Below are 19710 nucleotides of genomic sequence, written 5' to 3' on the forward strand. Positions count from 1 at the left end.
TAAAGCTAATCTTCATCTTTGAAGACATGACAAAGAAAGTAATGGAGATAATCTGTTAAATTCGTATGAAGTAAATTGGAAAGAGGCTCACGTGGGCTATGAACACCAGCTTGGGCCAGTTGTACTGGATGGCCTAATACTGTACAGTAAAATTAGTGACATGGGCCTTTCACTTATTGGTGCTTTGCCTGTAGAATTTCTAAGGTGGCTTTCACCACACCAATGTTAGCACAGTCAACAAGAGGGAGGTCTTTCAACAAATACTGCCAAGGGTCAAAAACACAATGATTGGGCCATGTGGGAATGAGGCTCAGAATTCTGAATCAGAAACAGAACTTTGAATCTTCATCATTTTCTGCAGACTCCACATATTGAGTCTGATTCTTTGCTTGGTAGGGACAAAGAGCAGGAGCCTGCGCAACTCCAGTCATGCCTCTTTAGAGACGTGTGCATACATATCAGATGCAAGTTCAGTCAGATGGTACACAAATACACCTAATTCCCCTGAAGAGCTACTGATAAATCAAAACCTATTAAATAAGTCACTGGAGAACGCCGACATCCACAGAACCACAGAGGCTGAAAAGTTATAAACAAAGAGAGACCTTCATTGTAGTTTCACAAGTCAAACAAACACACTTCCTTGGCTCCATCAGCCCATATCCAAAACAAATGCACACACATTGAAACCCATTTTTAATTTTCTTAATAAAATTTATTTATTTTTAAACAGAAGTTTTACAATCATCCAGAAACAAACAGGATTCCCTTCGTCTGGATTCCACTGAAAAATGATTAATGTTGAAAAACCACAGTCCAAGCTGTGCCCAGCACAGCCACTTTGTGTTGGTCCCAGGATCACTTCTATTTGCATAACATAAAAGGATGAGGTTACAAGTAAGTAAGTTTTTGCTTAAAGGTCTTCGTAGATGCTGGGACCGGGTTCCTACCCATCCTAGAAGATGCTTCTTCCTATGGTCCATTTGGGGGGCTTAATCCAACCAACAGCCAATGTTTGATAGTCAATGAAAGAAATGTCACCTCGTAACATTCAAGGATGTTTTTGAGGTAGTACCAAGGTACAATGTTGGGAATGTGTAGACCTATGTAATCTTATTCCACCTCTAACTTTTGCTTTGCATTGGGTGTCTGCTACAACTCAGTGAACAAAGTTCTCAACTCTACTCAGGAGTTTGCTTCAAATATCCTGAAATTCAGACACTTGAGCATACTTTTAGAGACCCTGTCTATCCTGTAACCTTAATCCTAGGCTCACCTCCAGATCAATGGTGAAGGCCCCAAGGTGTTACTCATTAGAACAGCAGGGGAGATCCCCATAGTAAGCTGATTAATATTTGTTCCCAGTCATTAAGAACATCATTATACTGCAGTTTGAGGGAGCTTGCTTTGTGCAATTGGCCACCAAGTTCTCGTTGTCCATGAGGGGTTGGGGTGTGGGCTCCCTGCAGGTATCAAATTAACACCACTCAGATCATCGCCAATGATATACAAAGAGTCAGCCCCCCCCCCCCCCAAAGTGGGTACCACTTCAGTGTAAAGTTCAGCTTAACAAGCATTCTGGACTCTTGACTCTCATTCCAATTCTACTCATCTTCACGACCAGGATCCCAATCCTAGATTTAGCTGCATACCAGGATGCCACTGGACCTAGTTCCAGCCCAAAACTCATCTACACCTCTTACCCATAGTGTTCCAGTCCAACCCCAGCTCACTTGTGACTTACCAGCACAAGAAATCAAATAGAATCACTGGAAACCTAAGGGATTTGGCTCATACTGATGGCACTGTCCACGTTTGGCTGTTCAGGCAGCAGAAATCCACCTTTACAAAATGCAAATCACCACCCAGAAAAAAAATCAAACAAACATGCAATAAAATTCACTGCCACAGAACTCGTGGAAAAGTGTACACAACAAGACCATTTTAACCCCACTTGTGTTTCTGGAAGAATGTGCATATAATGCAGATTTGTGTTGTGGAAACTTGTGATACAGATTATTTGCTAATAACAACACCCCCTCCCTGCTGCCCCCATTGGCAGGGGCTGCCCACTTCCACACAAGGCTGACCTCACGACTTCGCGGATAACGAGGACTTAATGTATACTTCAAAAAAAATTTAAATCCGCTGCGAAAATACTTTGAGACATCATATAAAACAGCTTTGTTAATTGTAAAGGATAATGTTTCTAATCTGATCTGTGCTGGACTTGGATGTGCTTGTTACTAGTTTGGGTACATTAAAATGAACAACAAAATGATTTTTAATTTCAAATGAGAGAATAAACAAGGCACAATGTAATACTATCCCCATCTAACCTGGGTCGATCATATTTAAATGCTGCACTAAACAACCACCATTTGCTTAATGTCTTCAAATAAAACATTCATGCCAAAACCGAAAAGCAGTCTTTAAAGTTAAATAATGAAAATAAAGCTTTTAAATACTTGAAGATTCAATCCGTTCTAATTCCCTTCTGATAAATCAGATTGTAACGCAGGGACAATAGTGTCCATGCAATTTAAAGCATCTCTTCTCTACACAGTTGACTCCTTTGGTCCCTCTTTGGCCTTCTTGCAGCTATATAGCCACTTGATGACCCGTGCATTCCTCTCAATGACAGAAATCCCCGAAGAGATTTGCTCATGAATTTCTTCCTCATAAAGACCATCTCCGTCTCGACTCCAGCGAGAAAATTCACTGCCTTCACTGTCAGCCAAGCCAGTGTTCTGAACTCTGACCAAGGTAGAATCCGAGTTGGCAGGAGAGAGCTTCGACAGCCCGAGGCAGTCCACCACATCCAGGTCAAGACCACAGTAATTGAAAAAACGGTCCTTTTCTGACAAAGCAACAGAGTTACGCAGAGTGAGGTCAGAACTCGAGCGATGTAAAGTCCTGTTTCTCAAGACTACTTGCCCACTTGGTAAATTCTTAATTTTGGTAATGCAAATGGGTGACGCAGGGCAGCTTGTCACTTCTTTCTGGGAAACAAGACCGACACGGTGATTCTCAGTTTCTACTTCATCACTGATTGTTAATTGACATGTGTGTGTGTTACCTTCAGGGAAGGACCTGTCATCCTCCTTCAGAATGACCTTCTGCGTTTCCAGAGAGACCATCTGCTTGTCTCTCATTGACCCCTGGAACAGTCGCCGAATGAAGCTGTAACCCCTGGAGGTCTCAGTGCTCCCTACCTTGCAATCCCGTTTCTGCCTATAGATGACCAAGGAGTCGGGCCTCATGACCCTTTTGGAGATGGCCCTCCTGGTAACTACCGTATCATGGGATGGCTTGTCCAGCAAGATATTCCTGGCATTATTAAGCTCCTCCATGTTAGTATTTTCTTTCCTGGCATTAAGTTCTTGGCACGGAACTCTGGCTTCGCAAGGCCTGACCCGGTTCCCACCAAATGATGGCGATGCACAAGGACTACTTCCAGCCTTTTGCTTGGTGGTCATTGCTTGCTGGCTTTTCACATACTTGGGCTTGTCCGCTTCAAGCCTCTCAACTGCGCTCAGCGCCCGGCTCCTGTTGCCGCTTTCTATGTGCTTGCGGAGGTACTCCGGGCCTTTGTTCAACAGTCTGAGGGGCGACGGAGAACCGACCGGAGTGACTGGCTTCATTCTGCACCTGTCAGGACGAACCCAGCAGCAGCATTCAGACCAACGTTGCCATACCCAGGGTTACTGGAAGCAGATCACATGAAGTTTTGTTCTGGTGTGGTTAAAAGCACTCATTCTTCTCAATGGATCTTTTGTTGTAAAAAAATAAATCAGCAAGAGATGGGATCAAAAGTTTCCATTAAGGCACTCCACTCTCAACTGGAACTCTTCACCAAACTTTCCCTCAGTTCCACACGTCCTCCTGAAAAATAAAACAAAGGACATTGCATATCAGTTAAAAGCCACTGGACTCGACCCTTGAAGATACTTTGTCTTTCAGTGCCGACAGATTCAATGCTGCAGAACCACCACAACCAAGCTGAGTAGCAGCTGGCCTGGCTCAACAGCAGATGATGTACACAATCAGCCAAGGAGAAGTAGTCCTCAAACTGGGGACTTACAGTCAAAATCCACTGAAGCAAATCCAGCACAACCAATTATAATTCATGAAGTACATTGTGCAACACCATAAGTACCTCTCATTACCTCCTAGTTGTACAGCCATCCATAACTGGAGAGTGCTTGACAATAATGAAGTACTTTTTTTTTAAAAAGGGTAGTCAACCTAGTAAAATGTAACTCACCAGTCAGTGTATAGAACACAGTATGAGCCTGGGGACTCACCACCACCAGGTTCGGGAACAGTTATTACCCCTCAACCATCAGGTTCTTGAACCAGAAGGGATAACTCCACTCACCTTCAGTCATTCCAAAACTGACTGTCCCTGCAGCTTATAGATTTACTTTCAAAGGACATTTCATTTCATGTTCTCGATATTTATTGCTTATTTATTTGTTATTATTTCATTTTTTCTTTGTACTTGTTCAGCTTTTTTTTGTCTTTTGTAAATTGGTTGTTTGTCTGTGATGTTGGGTGTAGTCTTTCATTGATTCTATTGTGTTTCTTGTGTTTACTGTGAATGCCCACACGAAAATCTATCTCAGGGCCGTGCACAGTAACAAATATGTACCTTAATAATAAATTTACTTTGAACTTTGAATTAGCACATATTCTACTATAAGCTGTTGGTTAAAGGATCAGCATTGGCCAGAACACTGAGGACTTCTCACAGGCACACAAGATTCTGCTGGAAATCTTGATCAACTCAGACAAACTGCTGGAGGAACTCAGTAGGTCAGGCAGCATCTACAGAGGGGAATAAACAGTTAACATTTCAGGCTGAGAACATTGATCTCATAGGATCTCTGCCCAAAATGTTGACTGTTCATTTCCCTTCATAGATACTGCCTGATTTGCTGAGTTCCTCCAGCACGTTGTGCACGTTGCTAGGGACATTTTACCGTGACTCGAGCAGGCCTTATCTAAAAAGCAGTGGTATCTACAAGGCTGGAAGTCCTTAACGTTGGACTGGATAGCTGGTAGGTTTGTAGATTAAAAAATCGTGAATCAGGCTTTGCTCAACCACTTTGAAACCAGAGGCAAGGGCAAGACCTATCGAGCCACAGAGGACTTTCAGGAAAAGTCCAACGAAAAGGTACTACCTAGTCACCGATAAGTCCCAACCAAAGAGAGATACATGACTAATTTACTATTTTGATAGTTAAAACAGCAGAAAATCTACAACAGTTTTCTTATGGTTGAAAAAGCCTCATTATTTGACCTGCAATTAATTATTATGACTGACAGATTTTAGGAAATTTATTACAGGCTTATTCCAAGTATAAACAGTATTTGTTTGATGTGCTTTATATACAGTTGCTAGGTTAGATCTTATGGAACTGAGGCTGAGGAAAATGGAAACATCACTTGAGGAAATCTTTACGATGGCTACTCAGTCATTGTTTTATGGTGTTTATGTAACCTTGCTTCAAAATGACATAACACTGCACAATAATGACTGAGCTTACATAAAGAGCAGCTATATTTCATTTGGAATTGGAACGTCACCAAAGACACTCGCAAATTTCTACAGAGGAGCCCTGAAGAGCATTCCAACTGGTTGTGTTACTGTGGATCAGAAATGCACAGGATCGGAAAAAGCTGCAGTAAGTTGTGACTCAGCCAGCTCCATCATGGGCACTAGCCTCCCCAGCATCCAGGACAACTTCAAAAGGTGAAACCTCAGAAAGGCAGCATCCATCAACAAGGACCCCCATTAGCCAGGACATGCCCTCTTCTCATCGCTACCAATCAAGGAGGAACAGGAGCCTGAAGACACACACTCAACATCTCAGGAACAGCTTCTTCTCCTCCTCCATCAGATTGCTGAATAGACATTGAACCCATCAACACTACCTCATGTTCTTTTTTGCCCCTTTTGCACGAATTATTTTATTTATTTTATAATATACATGCTTATGTATAAATAATATGTATATGCACACTTACTGTAATTTATAGATTTAATTATGTTTTGCATTGTACTTCTGCCACAAGACAAATTTCACAATATATGCCAGTGATATTAAACATGGTTCTAATGTAACATTAACTCTAAGTGGTTGGAACAGGCAATTTGTGTAGAGCAAGACCCAGTCCAAGAAGTGAGATCAGGTATCAGTGACAAAATATTATCAGAAATATTGCATCCATCCTCAGGAAAACGCAACGTTTTAACCAAATGAGTTACCATTTATTTTTAACAAATGGACAATAGGCAATGAATAACATTTGCTCCTTTTGAGTGTGGGTCTTCCTCCTCCATGATGCTAGCAATGAGAAGAGGGATGTCATAGGTGATGGGAGACCTTAATGATGGATGTTGTCTATTTGAGGCATTGCCTTTTGAAGACGTCCTGGATGCTGGGGAGGCTAGTGCCCATGATGGAATTGGCTGAGTTTACAATCCTAAATTGTTTTTAAATTTACTACTGAACTTGATTCTGCAACCACCCTTCAGTTCATTATAAATCACAGCTCACTACATAATAACATTTGCCTTGTTCCTTCTGTCTGTGTTGTCAGTCCTGAATCCTCTCATCTCTGCTCAATCTTCCATCTGGCAAAACCATTTCTCAGTTTCAATACCATCAAACCATTAACCCTTCAAATTCAAGTTTACTTTGACATTCAGCCATACACACGTATACCACCAAGTGAAACAACTTTCCTCTGGACCAAGGTGCACAATACATCTCACACACTTAACACAAAGTAGTATTACCACAAATAAATTAACAGATAATAAGGTGCATATATACAAGTAGTAAACAGTATAACATTACTGGCGCTTCATACGTGATGAGACCTGGGTGGTGTTAGGGAGTTCAGTAGTCTTACAGTCTGGGGGAAGAAGCTGTTTTTCATTCTAACAGTTCTTCTCCTAATGCTATGGTACCTTGTGTCTGATGGAAGGGGTCAAAGAGATTGTTGGATGGGTTGCAGAGATCATCGAATTCCTGATAAATATCCTGAATGGGGGGAGAGAGACCCCGATGATCCTCCCAGCAGACTTCACAATCCTTTGGAGGGGCTTGTGGCCAGGTGCCTCGCGACTCCCCAATTAGATGGTGATGCAGCTAAGTCGGGAATCACAAACACACACACGATATGCTGGAGGAACTCAGCAAGTCAGGTAGCGTCTACGGAAATGCATAAACAATCAACATTTCAGGCCAAGACCCATTTTTCAGGACTGGGAAGGAGGGGAGAAAGACTCCAGAGTGAAAAGGTGGGGTGGGGATGATGTATCTGGTCAGAACACTCTTTATGGCACTCCTAACTTAGCTTTCTGCCCCTAGTTTGAGGCCATCCTTGCACACCAATACTGCTTTAGTAAGTCAACAGTCCCTCGAGGACCTGACATCCTTCCTAAGTACGGCGTCCTTAAAGGAACACAATGCTCCTCTGAAGGCCTAACACATTTATAAAATTTGTAATTCATTTTTCCTGCAATCACACCCAGACTAACGTCCTTCCTAACATCCAGCAGTGCCAAGAGCCGAACACAATGCTCCAGACACTGTCTTTCTGAGGCTTGTAAAGCACCATCCGCTAAAGAAGCCAGTCTCCATCTGGAAAGCCCAACAGCTTCCTGTAGGTATTTATAAACAGCCTTGCTTCACCATTTTCAAACATTCCTGTACATTTATTCTCTCTTCCTCCGCCAATTTTGAAATTATACAGCTTGCTCTATTTGGTCGTTCATTTTCTGCCACAATAGATTTCTTGCTTTCTTTACTGAATTACTTGACATGGCAACAAGAGCAAGCACAGTAAACACATTTATTTAAAGCATGGAACAGTTTCAAAGTCCAACATGGCCAATAGCTGCTCCTCTTTCTGACATTTATAGATCCAAATGTTAATATTAACTCATTCTAGTTGAAGGCAGTTTTTGGACAGTGAAGAAAAAGGACAGGATAAGTCCACGGGTTAGGCTCCTAAATTGGAGCAGGGCTAATTTTGAGGGAATTTGGTTGATTGGGAGAGTATATTTGAAGGAAAAGGAAGGAACGGCAAGCAGGAGGTTTTCCAGAGCAATATATCAAGAGTTCAGTGTCAGCCTGTTCCTGTTATGGAGAAGGGTAAAACCTGGTGAGTTCAGGGAATCCTGATTGACAAGATGTATCAAGGTTCTGGTCAAAATAAATGAAGCTACATTGGGTTTAGAAGGTCAAGTGATGAGTAAATCCCTTAATGATTAAGAACAAATCAAGACACAGGAAGCCCTGCTGAACTCTCAGTGAACCTACTCTCTCTCTCTATCCATTCTTTTACATTTAATGTAACTTCTTGGGATTTTCCTTCACTTTCCCTGCCAGGTAAATCTCATACTCTCTTTATTCTCCTGTTTGCCTGTGACTCTGAGGTAAGGGAATGGGTGGAAAATGAGAGTTGATCTGGTAGAGCGATAACACTGACTCAATGGGCCAAACGTAACCATTCTGGGAGAGAAATGCTTGAATATTACTGAAAGATACTGGAGACATTTCAGAGATTTAAGATCAAAGATACTAAAAACACAAACGATGTCTATTAGATGTCAAGCCATTAAATAGAGTAAAATGGAAATTTTGTGTTCTCACAGAATTCTATTATCTGTATTGTTGCAAGAACCCATCACATCTCATTACCAGTAATTATTGGTTATAACATCACATACTAAGTTTTACAATTCAATTTCAAATGCCTTTATCTCATTCCCCCTTTCCCCACCATCTTTGTAATATTCCCCAGAACCACTTGACTCTATACTAACTTACCTTTCCTATCTCCGTCTGACATGGGAACAGGAATGGGGTTTTCAATCCCTTACACCAGCTCTCTCACTCATTGGTACGGCTGACAAACATCACAGCTCCACATTCCAGACTGGTTGACAAAAATCTCAGTCTGAGATCAAAGTGAACAACAGAACCAGTTTGAGATGCCATTTACAGAAGAGTTCTCTCACCTTGTCCATTTATGGAAGGTCCCAATTCCCGTATCACTGAATCAAAAATAGACTCTCTCCACAATCTTCTTAAAGTTTCAAAATCCCTGATTATACTGGGCATCAGAAAGTTCTAAACTTAGTCGGCTCCATCAAGGGCACCAGCCTCCATAGCATCAAGGACAGTAATTCACGGTTTTTATTGTACAGTATATTGAAATGTGCTGTTGCCACAAAACAAAAATCTCGCAACATATGACCGTGACATTAAATCCGATTCTGATTCTAACATTCCAACTGCAGGGAATACTGTACAAGAAGAAGTTGGCTAATTTCCATTTTCACCGTGGTGTTCAGTTATCATTGCGATAAATCTTCCCTGTGCTCACTCAATATCCTTCCCGATGTTCAGTGGTGCCAAGACCTGCACACAATCTTCCAAATGCTACTTTCATCAGCTCTCTAAACACAGCCCATTCAGAAACATTTTCAAAGCTGAACGTCCATATATGTCACCATATAAAACCCTGAGATTCATTTTCTTGCCATCATTCTCGATAAATCCATAATAGAATCAATGAAAGACCCCACCAACTTAGGCATTCGACCAGTGTGCAAAAGACAACAAGCATTCCAGTGTGATATTTAAATTAAATATCATCTCACCTTCCATCATTCCTCAACTCACTTTCTCCTTTTTGTTCAGTGATACCAAAATGCTTCTCTTTATGAATTGGTTTCGGGAAAAACACAACTAAAGTTTGGAGAGTACGAAGCCAAAATATCTCAGACCACAATTACTCCCAATTCCTTCTAAACTTCTTTAGTGCGCCTCTCATGCTATATAATTTCTGCTTTTTATAGCGAATGACACCACAGTCAAGTTTAATTTGCTGACTCCACCCTTCATTTAGTAAGGACATAGTTAGAAGAGAAGAACAAAGATCAATGTTAACGGTACGTTAACTACAAGCTTGTTGCTTTACACAGAACTCATAATGCAGAATAATAGTGTTTCAAATTTTGGGCTTTAACTGATAATAGTCAAGAAACAATAAACAAAACCTCAAACACCTACATAGAGGAATCACTTTTTTGCAAATTTACATGCACTAATAAATCTGTATGCTATACAGAGAAAACTGATCAATGATATTTATTTGTGAATATGTAACAGAACACACCAGTCCAGAATGGAGCTGGGGCAACTCAGAGGGAGATAAGGGATCTAAATGATTATGAAAAACCATGGTCGGCAAATGAACCACTTTGAATCTCTAGACATCAGTTATTGGCATTATCAATATACACCTTTTAACTTGTACTTCTTCGCCTCTGTCCTCCTCCTTATTTTACCTTTCCCATTCCTTTCCTGTCCTGAAGAGAGGCTCAGCCCAAAATGTCATTTGTTTTCATGCTGCCTGACCTGCTGAGTTCCTCCGGCATCTTGTGTATGAAGCTAAGAATTTGACCCAAAGCTTTTTACTTTAAAAAAGGAATTAGAAAGAGGACAATGTGCATTATCCTGTCCAAATCAACAGTGTCGAATCACCAATAGTCTGTCTGGTCCGACCACATTTATGTCACAGCCGAGGAAGCTCACGAACGCTTCTACTCCCTTAGGACACTACAGGAATTTGTCATGTTCCCACCAACTCTTACCAATGTACCATAGAAATTCCTTTGTATTTCTATTTGTCCTGTAAACGCCTCCAAGAACTCAATCTCAAAGTCGTTTATGTGTGTACTTTGATAGTAAATTTACTTTGAATTTGGGGGGGAAAAAACACTGGAAATTCAAACAACACACACAAAATGCTGGCAGAACGCAGCAGGCCAGGCAGCATCTATAGGAAGAAGCACTGTCGACGTTTCGGGCCAAGACCCTTCGTCCTGACGAGGCCACCCTCAGGGTGGAGGAGCAACACTTCATATTCCATCTGGGTAGTCTCCAACCTGACGACATGAACACTGATTTCTCTAGCTTCCGGTAATTTCTCCTCCTCTCCTTCTTTCTCCATTCTGGCTCCATTGTTACCCCTTCTCTTCTATTCACCTACCTGTCATCTTCCCCTGGTGCTCCTCCTCTTTCCCTACCTGCCAAAGTTCACTCTCTTCCCCTATCAAGATTCCTCCTTCTTCATTCCTTTACCTTTTGTACCCGTCTCCTCCCAGCTTCTGACCACCTACTCACCTGGTTTCACCTATTACCTGCCAACTTGTACCCCTTCCCCTCCCTATTCTGGCATCTTCCCCCTTCCTTTCCAGTCCTGAAGTGTGTCAGCCTGAAACTTCAACTGTTTTTTCCTCTCCTGCTAAGTTCCTCCAGTATTCTACGTGATACAAATTCGTTCTCACTGTTATATCTAAAACACCTGAATAGTGATTACACTTTAAAGAGCATTTAACTGGGTGAGTGCAGAGTGCTTTGAAATTTCTGTGATTGTAAAATCTACTCCATGTTCCAAGTCTTTCTTACCTTGATTCATTTCCCTCAGTTTACCTACACCAGCTGATTTTAATTTTATTACCATGAAGAAACTAAATGATAATTTCATTTTACACCTTGCCCTTCAAAATGTTCCATTGGGCTTTACACCATTTTAATTGTGGTCACTGCCACTATCGAGACCATGCTCTCTTCTCACTGCTGCCATCAGGCAGGAGGTACAGGAGCTTTAGACCCTAAACCACCAGGTTCAGGAACAGTAATTACCCTACAACCACCAGGCTCTTGGAGCAGTGTAGATAACCTCACTCACCTCAACACTAAACTGATTCCACAAATTATGGACTCACTTTCTTAGACTCGACAACTCACGTTCTCAATATTAATCCATGTTTTTTTCTGAGCTTAAGCTGGTAAAACCTGAGGCACGGCATACGTAGCCAAACACACTCATTTCTCAATTGCTAGGAACATTCCAACTGTTCTAGTGGCATTTAGTATTGTGGCTTTCTGAAGATTTGCTTAGATAATACTGCGTAACCCTAATTGTCTAAAGCAATTGTGTAGTGACTTTGGGATGATACCAGTTGTCGATATTGCTATCAACACTGTATACCCTATTCATATTTCATAGTCTTTCAATTCAGCACATTTCTGATGTTTTTTGCATATTGATTTCTGCAAGCTGTGTGTGTTTGGAATGCCTGTATCTATTAAGCTAGTTGTTCTTGCTTGTTTATCCTGTGATATTACATCCTGATGGTTAACATAGATGGTCCTAACTGTGATACCTTTAATTTTATTAGTTTTGTTTGCACAGACTGTCTTCTTCTGCACACCATTTGTCAGTCTTTGCTTAAGTGTGCACATTTTTTTACTGATCCTATTGTATTACAGGAATGCCTGTAAAAAATTAATCTCAGGGTAGCATATGGTGAAATATTTATTTATTGAGATACAGCGTACAGGTGACCCTTCAAGCCACGCCACCCAGCATTCCCCCAACTTAATCCGAGCCTAATCAAGGAGCCAAAGACTCAGCTCACAGACGCAGAGCCAGTTCAGCAGCGAGTCTCCTCAGAGTTTCCCGTTGAACTGTAATTATTTTTGATCTGCAGGCTGCATGGTTGCAGCAATGGTGCCTTCAGCCAACCTGTCAGAACCTGGGTCACTCTGGCCCTCTCACGTGAGTTCAAGAGATCCAGTTGTACCAAACAGTGCACTGAGGAATTATTGCCAGTTTCTGTATCACAGTTTATGATCAATGTTGCAGGGTGCGTTACAGAATAAGATGACAGGGTCAAGGTGACTTGGATAAATCAAGCTTCACTTGACACCATTTCAGCTCTTGATGTTCCTGACTTGTGGTACTCAAGGTTAGTGCCAGTCTCCCCCATGTCTGAACACTTAACTTGAGCAAATCTGCAGCTATGAAACAGTAATTTGGTGATCAGTAAGATGTCAACCAGTCCGTTACAAAGTAAATTTTGACTTAAGTGCTTTTTGCATTCAATGAAACACAGCAAGAACATTGATAATGACAAGAATCTGATTGAGTGGCTACTCCAAAAACTCTATATTCTCCCAGAGGGACTGAAACAATTCTACCCCCAACAGCAATCAGTTAAACTCTATAAACGTGTGAGTGAAATATACCAGAAACAAGGTAGCTACTTCTGGTAATTTCTCCCTCTCCCCCTCCTCTCTTTTTCCAGTCCCCATTCTGGCTCCCATCTTACCTCGTCTCTTCTCCTCTCCTACCCATCAGCTCCTTCGGGTGCCCCTCCTCTTTCCCATTCTCCATCGTCCACTCTCCTCCCGTCAGATTCCTCCCCCTTCAGCCCTACCTTTCCACCTATCACCTCCCAGCTTCACACTTCATCCCTCCTTCCCCCTCTCCTTCACCTTCCCCCCTCACCGATCACCTTCCAGCTTGTAACACACACAAAATGCTGGTGGAACGCAGCAGGCCAGGCAGCATCTATAGGAAGAAGCATCTTCCTATAGTCCTAACTATATAGTGTGTTGCTTGAATTTCCAGTATCTGCAGATTTCCTCGTGTTTACCTTCCAGCTTGTACTCTTTTACCCTCCCCCCTTCCCCACTTACTTATTTTGGCTTTTTTGCCACTTCCTTTCCAGTCGTGAAGGGTCACAGCCCGAACCATCCACTGTTCATTCCTCTCCACAGATGCTACTTGACCTGTTGAGTTCTTCCAGCATTTTGTCTGTTGCTCATTCCAAAGATGTTCTGGCAGCTATAGAAATCTCCTTTGTCTGGTGTGTTAAACATCGATCAGTAAACATTTAGCCAAGTCCTCTGGCATGGTCCCATTATGTGTAATGATCAGTTTTAGGGGTTCCCCACCTGGGTTCCATGGACCCCCAGTTAATTGGAAGGCTCACTGGCATAAAAAAAGGTTGGGAAGCCCTGGTTGACAACTTGTGTAGGAGTAATTTTCTATTTCATAAGGCATTCACACACCAAACTACTATTTCACTGTGTTTCGCTGCCTCTTGCCAGAATTAGATGTTTCTTCTTCAGCACTGCCTATAGATGTCCCAGTTGGCTGCAGAAGGCATTATAGCAATACACTTCTCTTCACTCAGACAGCCATGACATGGTTTTCCCAGCACCTGTGTCCAATGAATTGGTGCAATCATGAAGAAGGCACACCAGTGGCTCTGCTTTATCAGGAGTCTGAGGAGATTTGGTATGTCACCAAATATTCTTGCCAAATTTCTACAGATGTATGGTGGAGACCACTCTGACTGGTAGAGAAGCTCCCATGTACAAAACTGAAAAAGCTGCAGAGCTTTGGAAACTCAGCCACCCCCATCGTGGCCACAAGGCTCCCCACCATCAAGGACATCTTCAAGAGGGAATGCCTCAAGAAAGCAGCATCCATCATTAAGGACATTCACCATCCCAGACATACCCTCTTTTCATTATTACCATCAGGGAGGAGGTACAGGAGCCTGAAGACCCATACTCACTGTTTTAGTAATAGCTTCTTCCCCATCAAATTTTGTTATGGTCCATAAACACTACTTCATTATTTCTCTTTTGAACTATAGTTTCTCATTGCAACTTATAGTAATTTTTATATCTTTGTACTTCATTGCTGCCACAAAGCAAAATTTCATGATATATGTCAGTGATAATGAACCTGATTCAGCAATACATGTTGAACAGAAATGAGGTAAGGCTAATATTCTCAAGTCAGTGACATAATCCATCAACAAAGAACAAATTACCAGTTCCCTAAAGCAAACTTCCGAAAGTATTTTTAGTTGTCTTGTTGTCTGCCCCTGGTTTGTTATTACTGTGTACAGTCAGTATCCTCTTCAGTTTCAAGGTACTCTAATACAGCACAGATGAGAAAAACCACACAATGGATAGTACCAGATGGACAGGCACACAACCATCGTCTCTTTCAAAGGATCTGGTTTGAAATTCTTTCATTCCATCCCCATTTATTCTGCTGCCTGTATCTCAGGTGACATTGAGTCCCATTCACCCAACATTTGGTGTGATCACCGAGCTAGATTCACCCTTTAATTGCCTGACATTCTTTTCAAATACCTCTCCATCTCCACGAAGCACTCCAGCCCTATAACCAGCATCCATCGTCTGCTCTCCCATCTTCGGCTCTCACAGGCAACCAATGTTAAACACTTCATTTTAGTAAGCCTTCAGCAGGCCTGTTCTCTTAAGCTGGGGAAGGTCCTCCCAATATTCTTCCTTGAGGTGCTTCATTTGAAGCTCGCCCAAAGCCTTAATATGTAGTTTAGTGTCGAGACATGTTGGATTACAGTGCCTTGGCTCATTTGTGCTATACTAAATGCATTACAGAGTTGCAAGTTGCTGAAATGCAGGTCTGGATCACTGCATGCCACGCAGAATTTTTAATTAAATAAGCTTCTCTGGTACTGGCGCTCTCTGGCAAGTTGTCACTCAATAAATATATAATTGCAGTTGGCGTCAACAATAGCAATCAGCATTCATCACGTCTGACCCCTTTGACCCTCACTTCAGTGACTGAAGATGACAGGCTTGTGTTAGGATTTTCACTCTTTCCGCTGCCCTTTCGTTCACGTTGCCAAATGGCCAGAGGATAATTGGACTTAGTGACCCTGAAGGTCAAAGGATGAGAGGAAAGTGAGATTCATTGACCCCAGCCGCCAGTGGTCTTTTATAGCCCCCAATAAAGAGGTTGAAATCACACCTCATTGAGGACCTTCGGTCACTTCTAATGCTGATTTACTGTGGACCCTTAACTCTGCAGTCTTTAATCCTGGACGCCCACTTTGTGAACAGAGAAAAGGGTTTAGCTCAGCCAATCCCGAGGAAGAAAGGTAGACGAGAATGGTAATTTTACAGCTGTGATTTAGGATGATGACCCGTGAGAACAGAGGTGGAAATAGCATGAATAATTAAACCAGACAAGGTCAAAATGAGGAGAATCTCATAAGTGTGCCCAAGTATTTTGGGTCTTTGTCGGTTACCTTTGTTCTTCAACTAATAAATCACTACATCATCATTTTATCACTTCTGACATTCAGCTCGAGTTACCAAATCTGGCTGGAAGTTCCTAAGAGGTTAGATCACAGGTACATCAATATGTCCCACATTGGCTACAAACAACCATCAGGAAATATGTTGACTAATATTCAGATATTGCATGGTGGGGTGCAAACACATCTCTAGCAAAGGAAGTGTAAGGCGTTCCTTCCCTCTGCTAGCCTGCAGGTTACCCTTGTGCAACACCTGCTTAGCCCCTGATCAAGGTCACATGAAGCCTGGGGAGCAGGCGGTGGATGGTCGTGTGGTGCATATCACACACAAGTATTGTGTATTGTGTTTTGTATAGTATTGTGTATTGTATTGTGTATAGTATTGTGACCACTGACGCCAGGCAGACAATCTCTGAAGAGTATTGATAATTGCTGGGGTTACTGATCTTGTAAACACACATAAAATGCTGGAGGAACTCAGCAGGTCAGGTAGCATCTATGGAGTTGACAACTTGAGCTGAGATCCTTCTTCAGTACTGAGAAGGAAGAAGAAAAGATGCCAGAGTAAAGAGGTGTGATTGAGAGGAAGGAGGTTAGCCAGAAGGTGATAGGTGAAACCAGGTGGGTGTGAAAGATCAAGGTTTAGAGAAGGAGGAATCTGATAGGAGAGCAGAGTGGACCATAGGAGAAAGGGAAGAGGAGGGGACCCAGGGGAAGTGATAGGCAGGTGAGAAGAGGCAAGAGGTCAGAGTGGAGAATAGAGGAAGAGGGTGGGGGGGGGGGGGTTGGACTTGTTTACCAGAAAGAGAAAGCCTGTTGGAGGCTATCCTGACGGAATACAAGGTGGGAATGGCAAAACCATTTTGTAGTAAAATTTGCCAACAACCATTAAGGTCATGGATAGACCATGATCACCCACATCATATGACATGGCACATAATGATGAAGTATCAAATAGGTAATTCTAGAATGTAACATTCCTTTCATTCTGCAGCTCCAGTAATAAATCATGATCTTCAAAGAAAATAAAATATATACTTAAATGCACTAAAATCGTTTTGGTCACAGTAGTGTCCTTTAATTTAATCTTCAAATTTAGACTGAAAACTCAAGGGTAGATCTGGATCAATATCAGCAGCATGTCACACTGATGTTCAGACAGAGGCAGGAGTCAAGTGGACCACTCAACTTGGAAGCCATCAAAATACACGCTGTATTTTTGTGATACTTTAATCAAAGGAATCACCCTGATCAACAGATATGAGATGCCCATTTGGAACGGAGATGAGGAGGACTTTCTTTAGCCAGCGTGGATCTGCAGAATTCTTCATCACTAATGGCTGTGTATATCAAGCCATCGGGAATATTTAAGACAGAGGCTAATAGTTTCTTGATTAGTTGGGGCATGGAGAGATACGGGGAGAGTGCAGGAGATTAGGGCTGAGAGGAAAAATGGATCAGCCATGATGAAATGTTGGAAAAGACTTGATGGGCCAAATGGACTCATATATCTTATGGTCTCATCAATAACTTAAGGATGTTTGAATATTTCTTACGTTCATCACTTTCATTATGTGTCATGTTGCATGATGTTAGTAATCATGGTCTATCCATGATAATGATTGTTCTTGGCAAATTTTTCTGCAGAATTTGTTTGCCATTGCCTTCTTCTGGGCAGTGTCTTTACAAGACCTGGACTTGTGATGTGCACCAGCTGCTCACTCGATCAACCACCCCCTGCTCCCATGGCTTCTTGTGACCCTGATCAGGGGGCTAAGCAGATACTACACCTTGCCCAGGGTGACCTGCAGGCTAGTGGAGGGAAGGGGGGCCTTACACATCTTTTGGGAGGGACGCATCTGCACCCCGCCACCCAGCTTAGTTTATTATTAATGTATTATCTTCAAAGAAAATGCTTCCTACATTATTTGACAAAATAATGCGTAGTATGCAGGGAAACAAGTGAACAAAGGTCAGATATTGATGGGTCAAAGCTGAGAACAGTCTTGATAGATCAAATGGCCTAATTCTGCTCCCAAGTCTCATGGTAATCTTTGGAAAGTATGTTAAGTTCCTGAAGGTACGGAACAGAAAAGATTTACCAAATTTAGCAATTTCTGTCTCGGGTTAAATTAGCTAAGTTGGGGTTGATCTGCTCGAGAGTCTGTAACAGGGCATTTTACTGAGGTGTAGAAAAATCATGACTGATTAACTAAGGGAAATTGAGGGAATAAGTTCCCACTAACAAGTTGTTCAAGGACTACAGGCACAGATTTAAAATTTTGTGCCACATATATCACAGGCAGCAGGCATTTAAGGGTAATTATGATCTGGAACTTCCTGCGTGAAAGGTGTTCAAAGTAACTTTATTATCAAAGCAAGTACCACCCTGAGATTTGTTTTCCTGTGGGCAAGCTCAGCAAATATATAGAATAATAACCATAACAGAATCAATGGAAGACCACCCAAGTCAGGTGATCAACCAGAGTGCAGAAGACAACAAACTGTGCAAATACAACAGAAGAAATAAATATTGAGAAAATGAGATGAAGACTCATTAAAAGTGAGTTTATAGATTGCAGGAACAGTACAGTGTGAGTGAAGTTAACAAAAGGATCTAGTGCTTTCCCAGCGTAGATGACGATTAACCTCTTCTTGGACTTCCTACAGGGTACAGGTATTGATTATAACTGACATTTCAATGACAAACTCTGCCATCTTTATCAGGGATGATGCCTGGGCTTGTCTAGTCTGCTGGTATTTAGACCCCTGTGGTCCGTCCCTCCTGATTGGTTAGTCTTCATCCAATAAGTTTTCTGCTCTCCCCCCACCTGGTTTACAATCAATTTCCAGTTATTTCATAGAGCAAGACCTTTGCCTTTGTTAAAATTCTTCTCCTCTAGTTTTATTTCAATGGCTTCCTTTACCTGGCAGTCCTGAAAGCCACTAGCTCGGCACATTAGTTTTGTTCTGCTGAAGTCAATCCTATGGCCATTGTGAATGCAGTGTTCTGCTACCGCCGATTTCTCCGGGAAACCCAAACGGATATACCTCCCGTGCTCCTCAATGCGGGTGTCCACTTGCCAGATGGGACGCACGGTGGAAACCCACATCAATGGGCACAGGAGGTGCATCAGAACAGGGAATGAATATTTTTTATATGTATTTTTTAAAGGAATATATATGTACGCACATTATATATACACACATACCTTTAAAATAATACTGTCGGTTTACTTTCTGCTAAAATGCCCAAAGGAATAGTATCTCTTCCGAAAGATCTCAGCTCCAAAATTTCAATTAGTTTATTTATTGAGATAGAGCGTGGAAAAGGCCCTTCTGGCCCTTCAAGCTGTGCTGCCCAGCAATATCCCAATTTAATCCTAGCCTAAGCACAGGCCAATCTCCAAAGACCAATTAACCTACCAACCAGTCTGTCTTTGGACTGTGGGAGGGAACTGGAGCACTCCAAGACGGGGAGGATGTACACGCTCCTTACAGGCAGCGGCAGGAATTGAACCCGGGTTGCTGAAACTGTAAAGCATTGCACTAACCATGCCAACACATTGCGGCACCTCGTCAGTATACATTTGCTGGAGTTCACATTCTAGCCTTTTACTCCTGGCCAGAGTAGGGTTTGAAATGACAACCAAGTCAGTTCCTCCAACAGTTATGACAGCTGGCAAAGGGGTGAGTGTCCTGGAGATCTTTAACTGGCGGGAAAA

General features: G+C 42.1%; 1 protein-coding gene across 5 annotated transcripts in view; it reads right to left on the minus strand.

The window, feature by feature from the left end:
- Positions 1-714: 714 nt before the first annotated feature.
- fam110d (family with sequence similarity 110 member D) overlaps positions 715-19710 on the minus strand; it is a 45516-nt gene continuing 26520 nt past the window's right edge. For 2 of the 5 annotated variants that reach the window (XM_073034728.1, XM_073034730.1), the window contains exon 2: positions 715-3885. In XM_073034728.1, the coding sequence (XP_072890829.1) occupies positions 2559-3644 (1086 nt within the window). In that variant the 5' untranslated portion in view covers positions 3645-3885 and the 3' untranslated portion in view covers positions 715-2558. Of the gene's footprint in view, positions 3886-8849; positions 8958-9040; positions 9280-10375; positions 10453-19710 lie in introns of those variants that run through there. The other 3 variants (XM_073034732.1, XM_073034729.1, XM_073034731.1) reach the window with 3 other exon arrangements.

Source organism: Hemitrygon akajei, chromosome 32 (assembly GCF_048418815.1).
Source record: "Hemitrygon akajei chromosome 32, sHemAka1.3, whole genome shotgun sequence".
Classification (NCBI taxonomy): Eukaryota; Metazoa; Chordata; class Chondrichthyes; order Myliobatiformes; family Dasyatidae; genus Hemitrygon; species Hemitrygon akajei.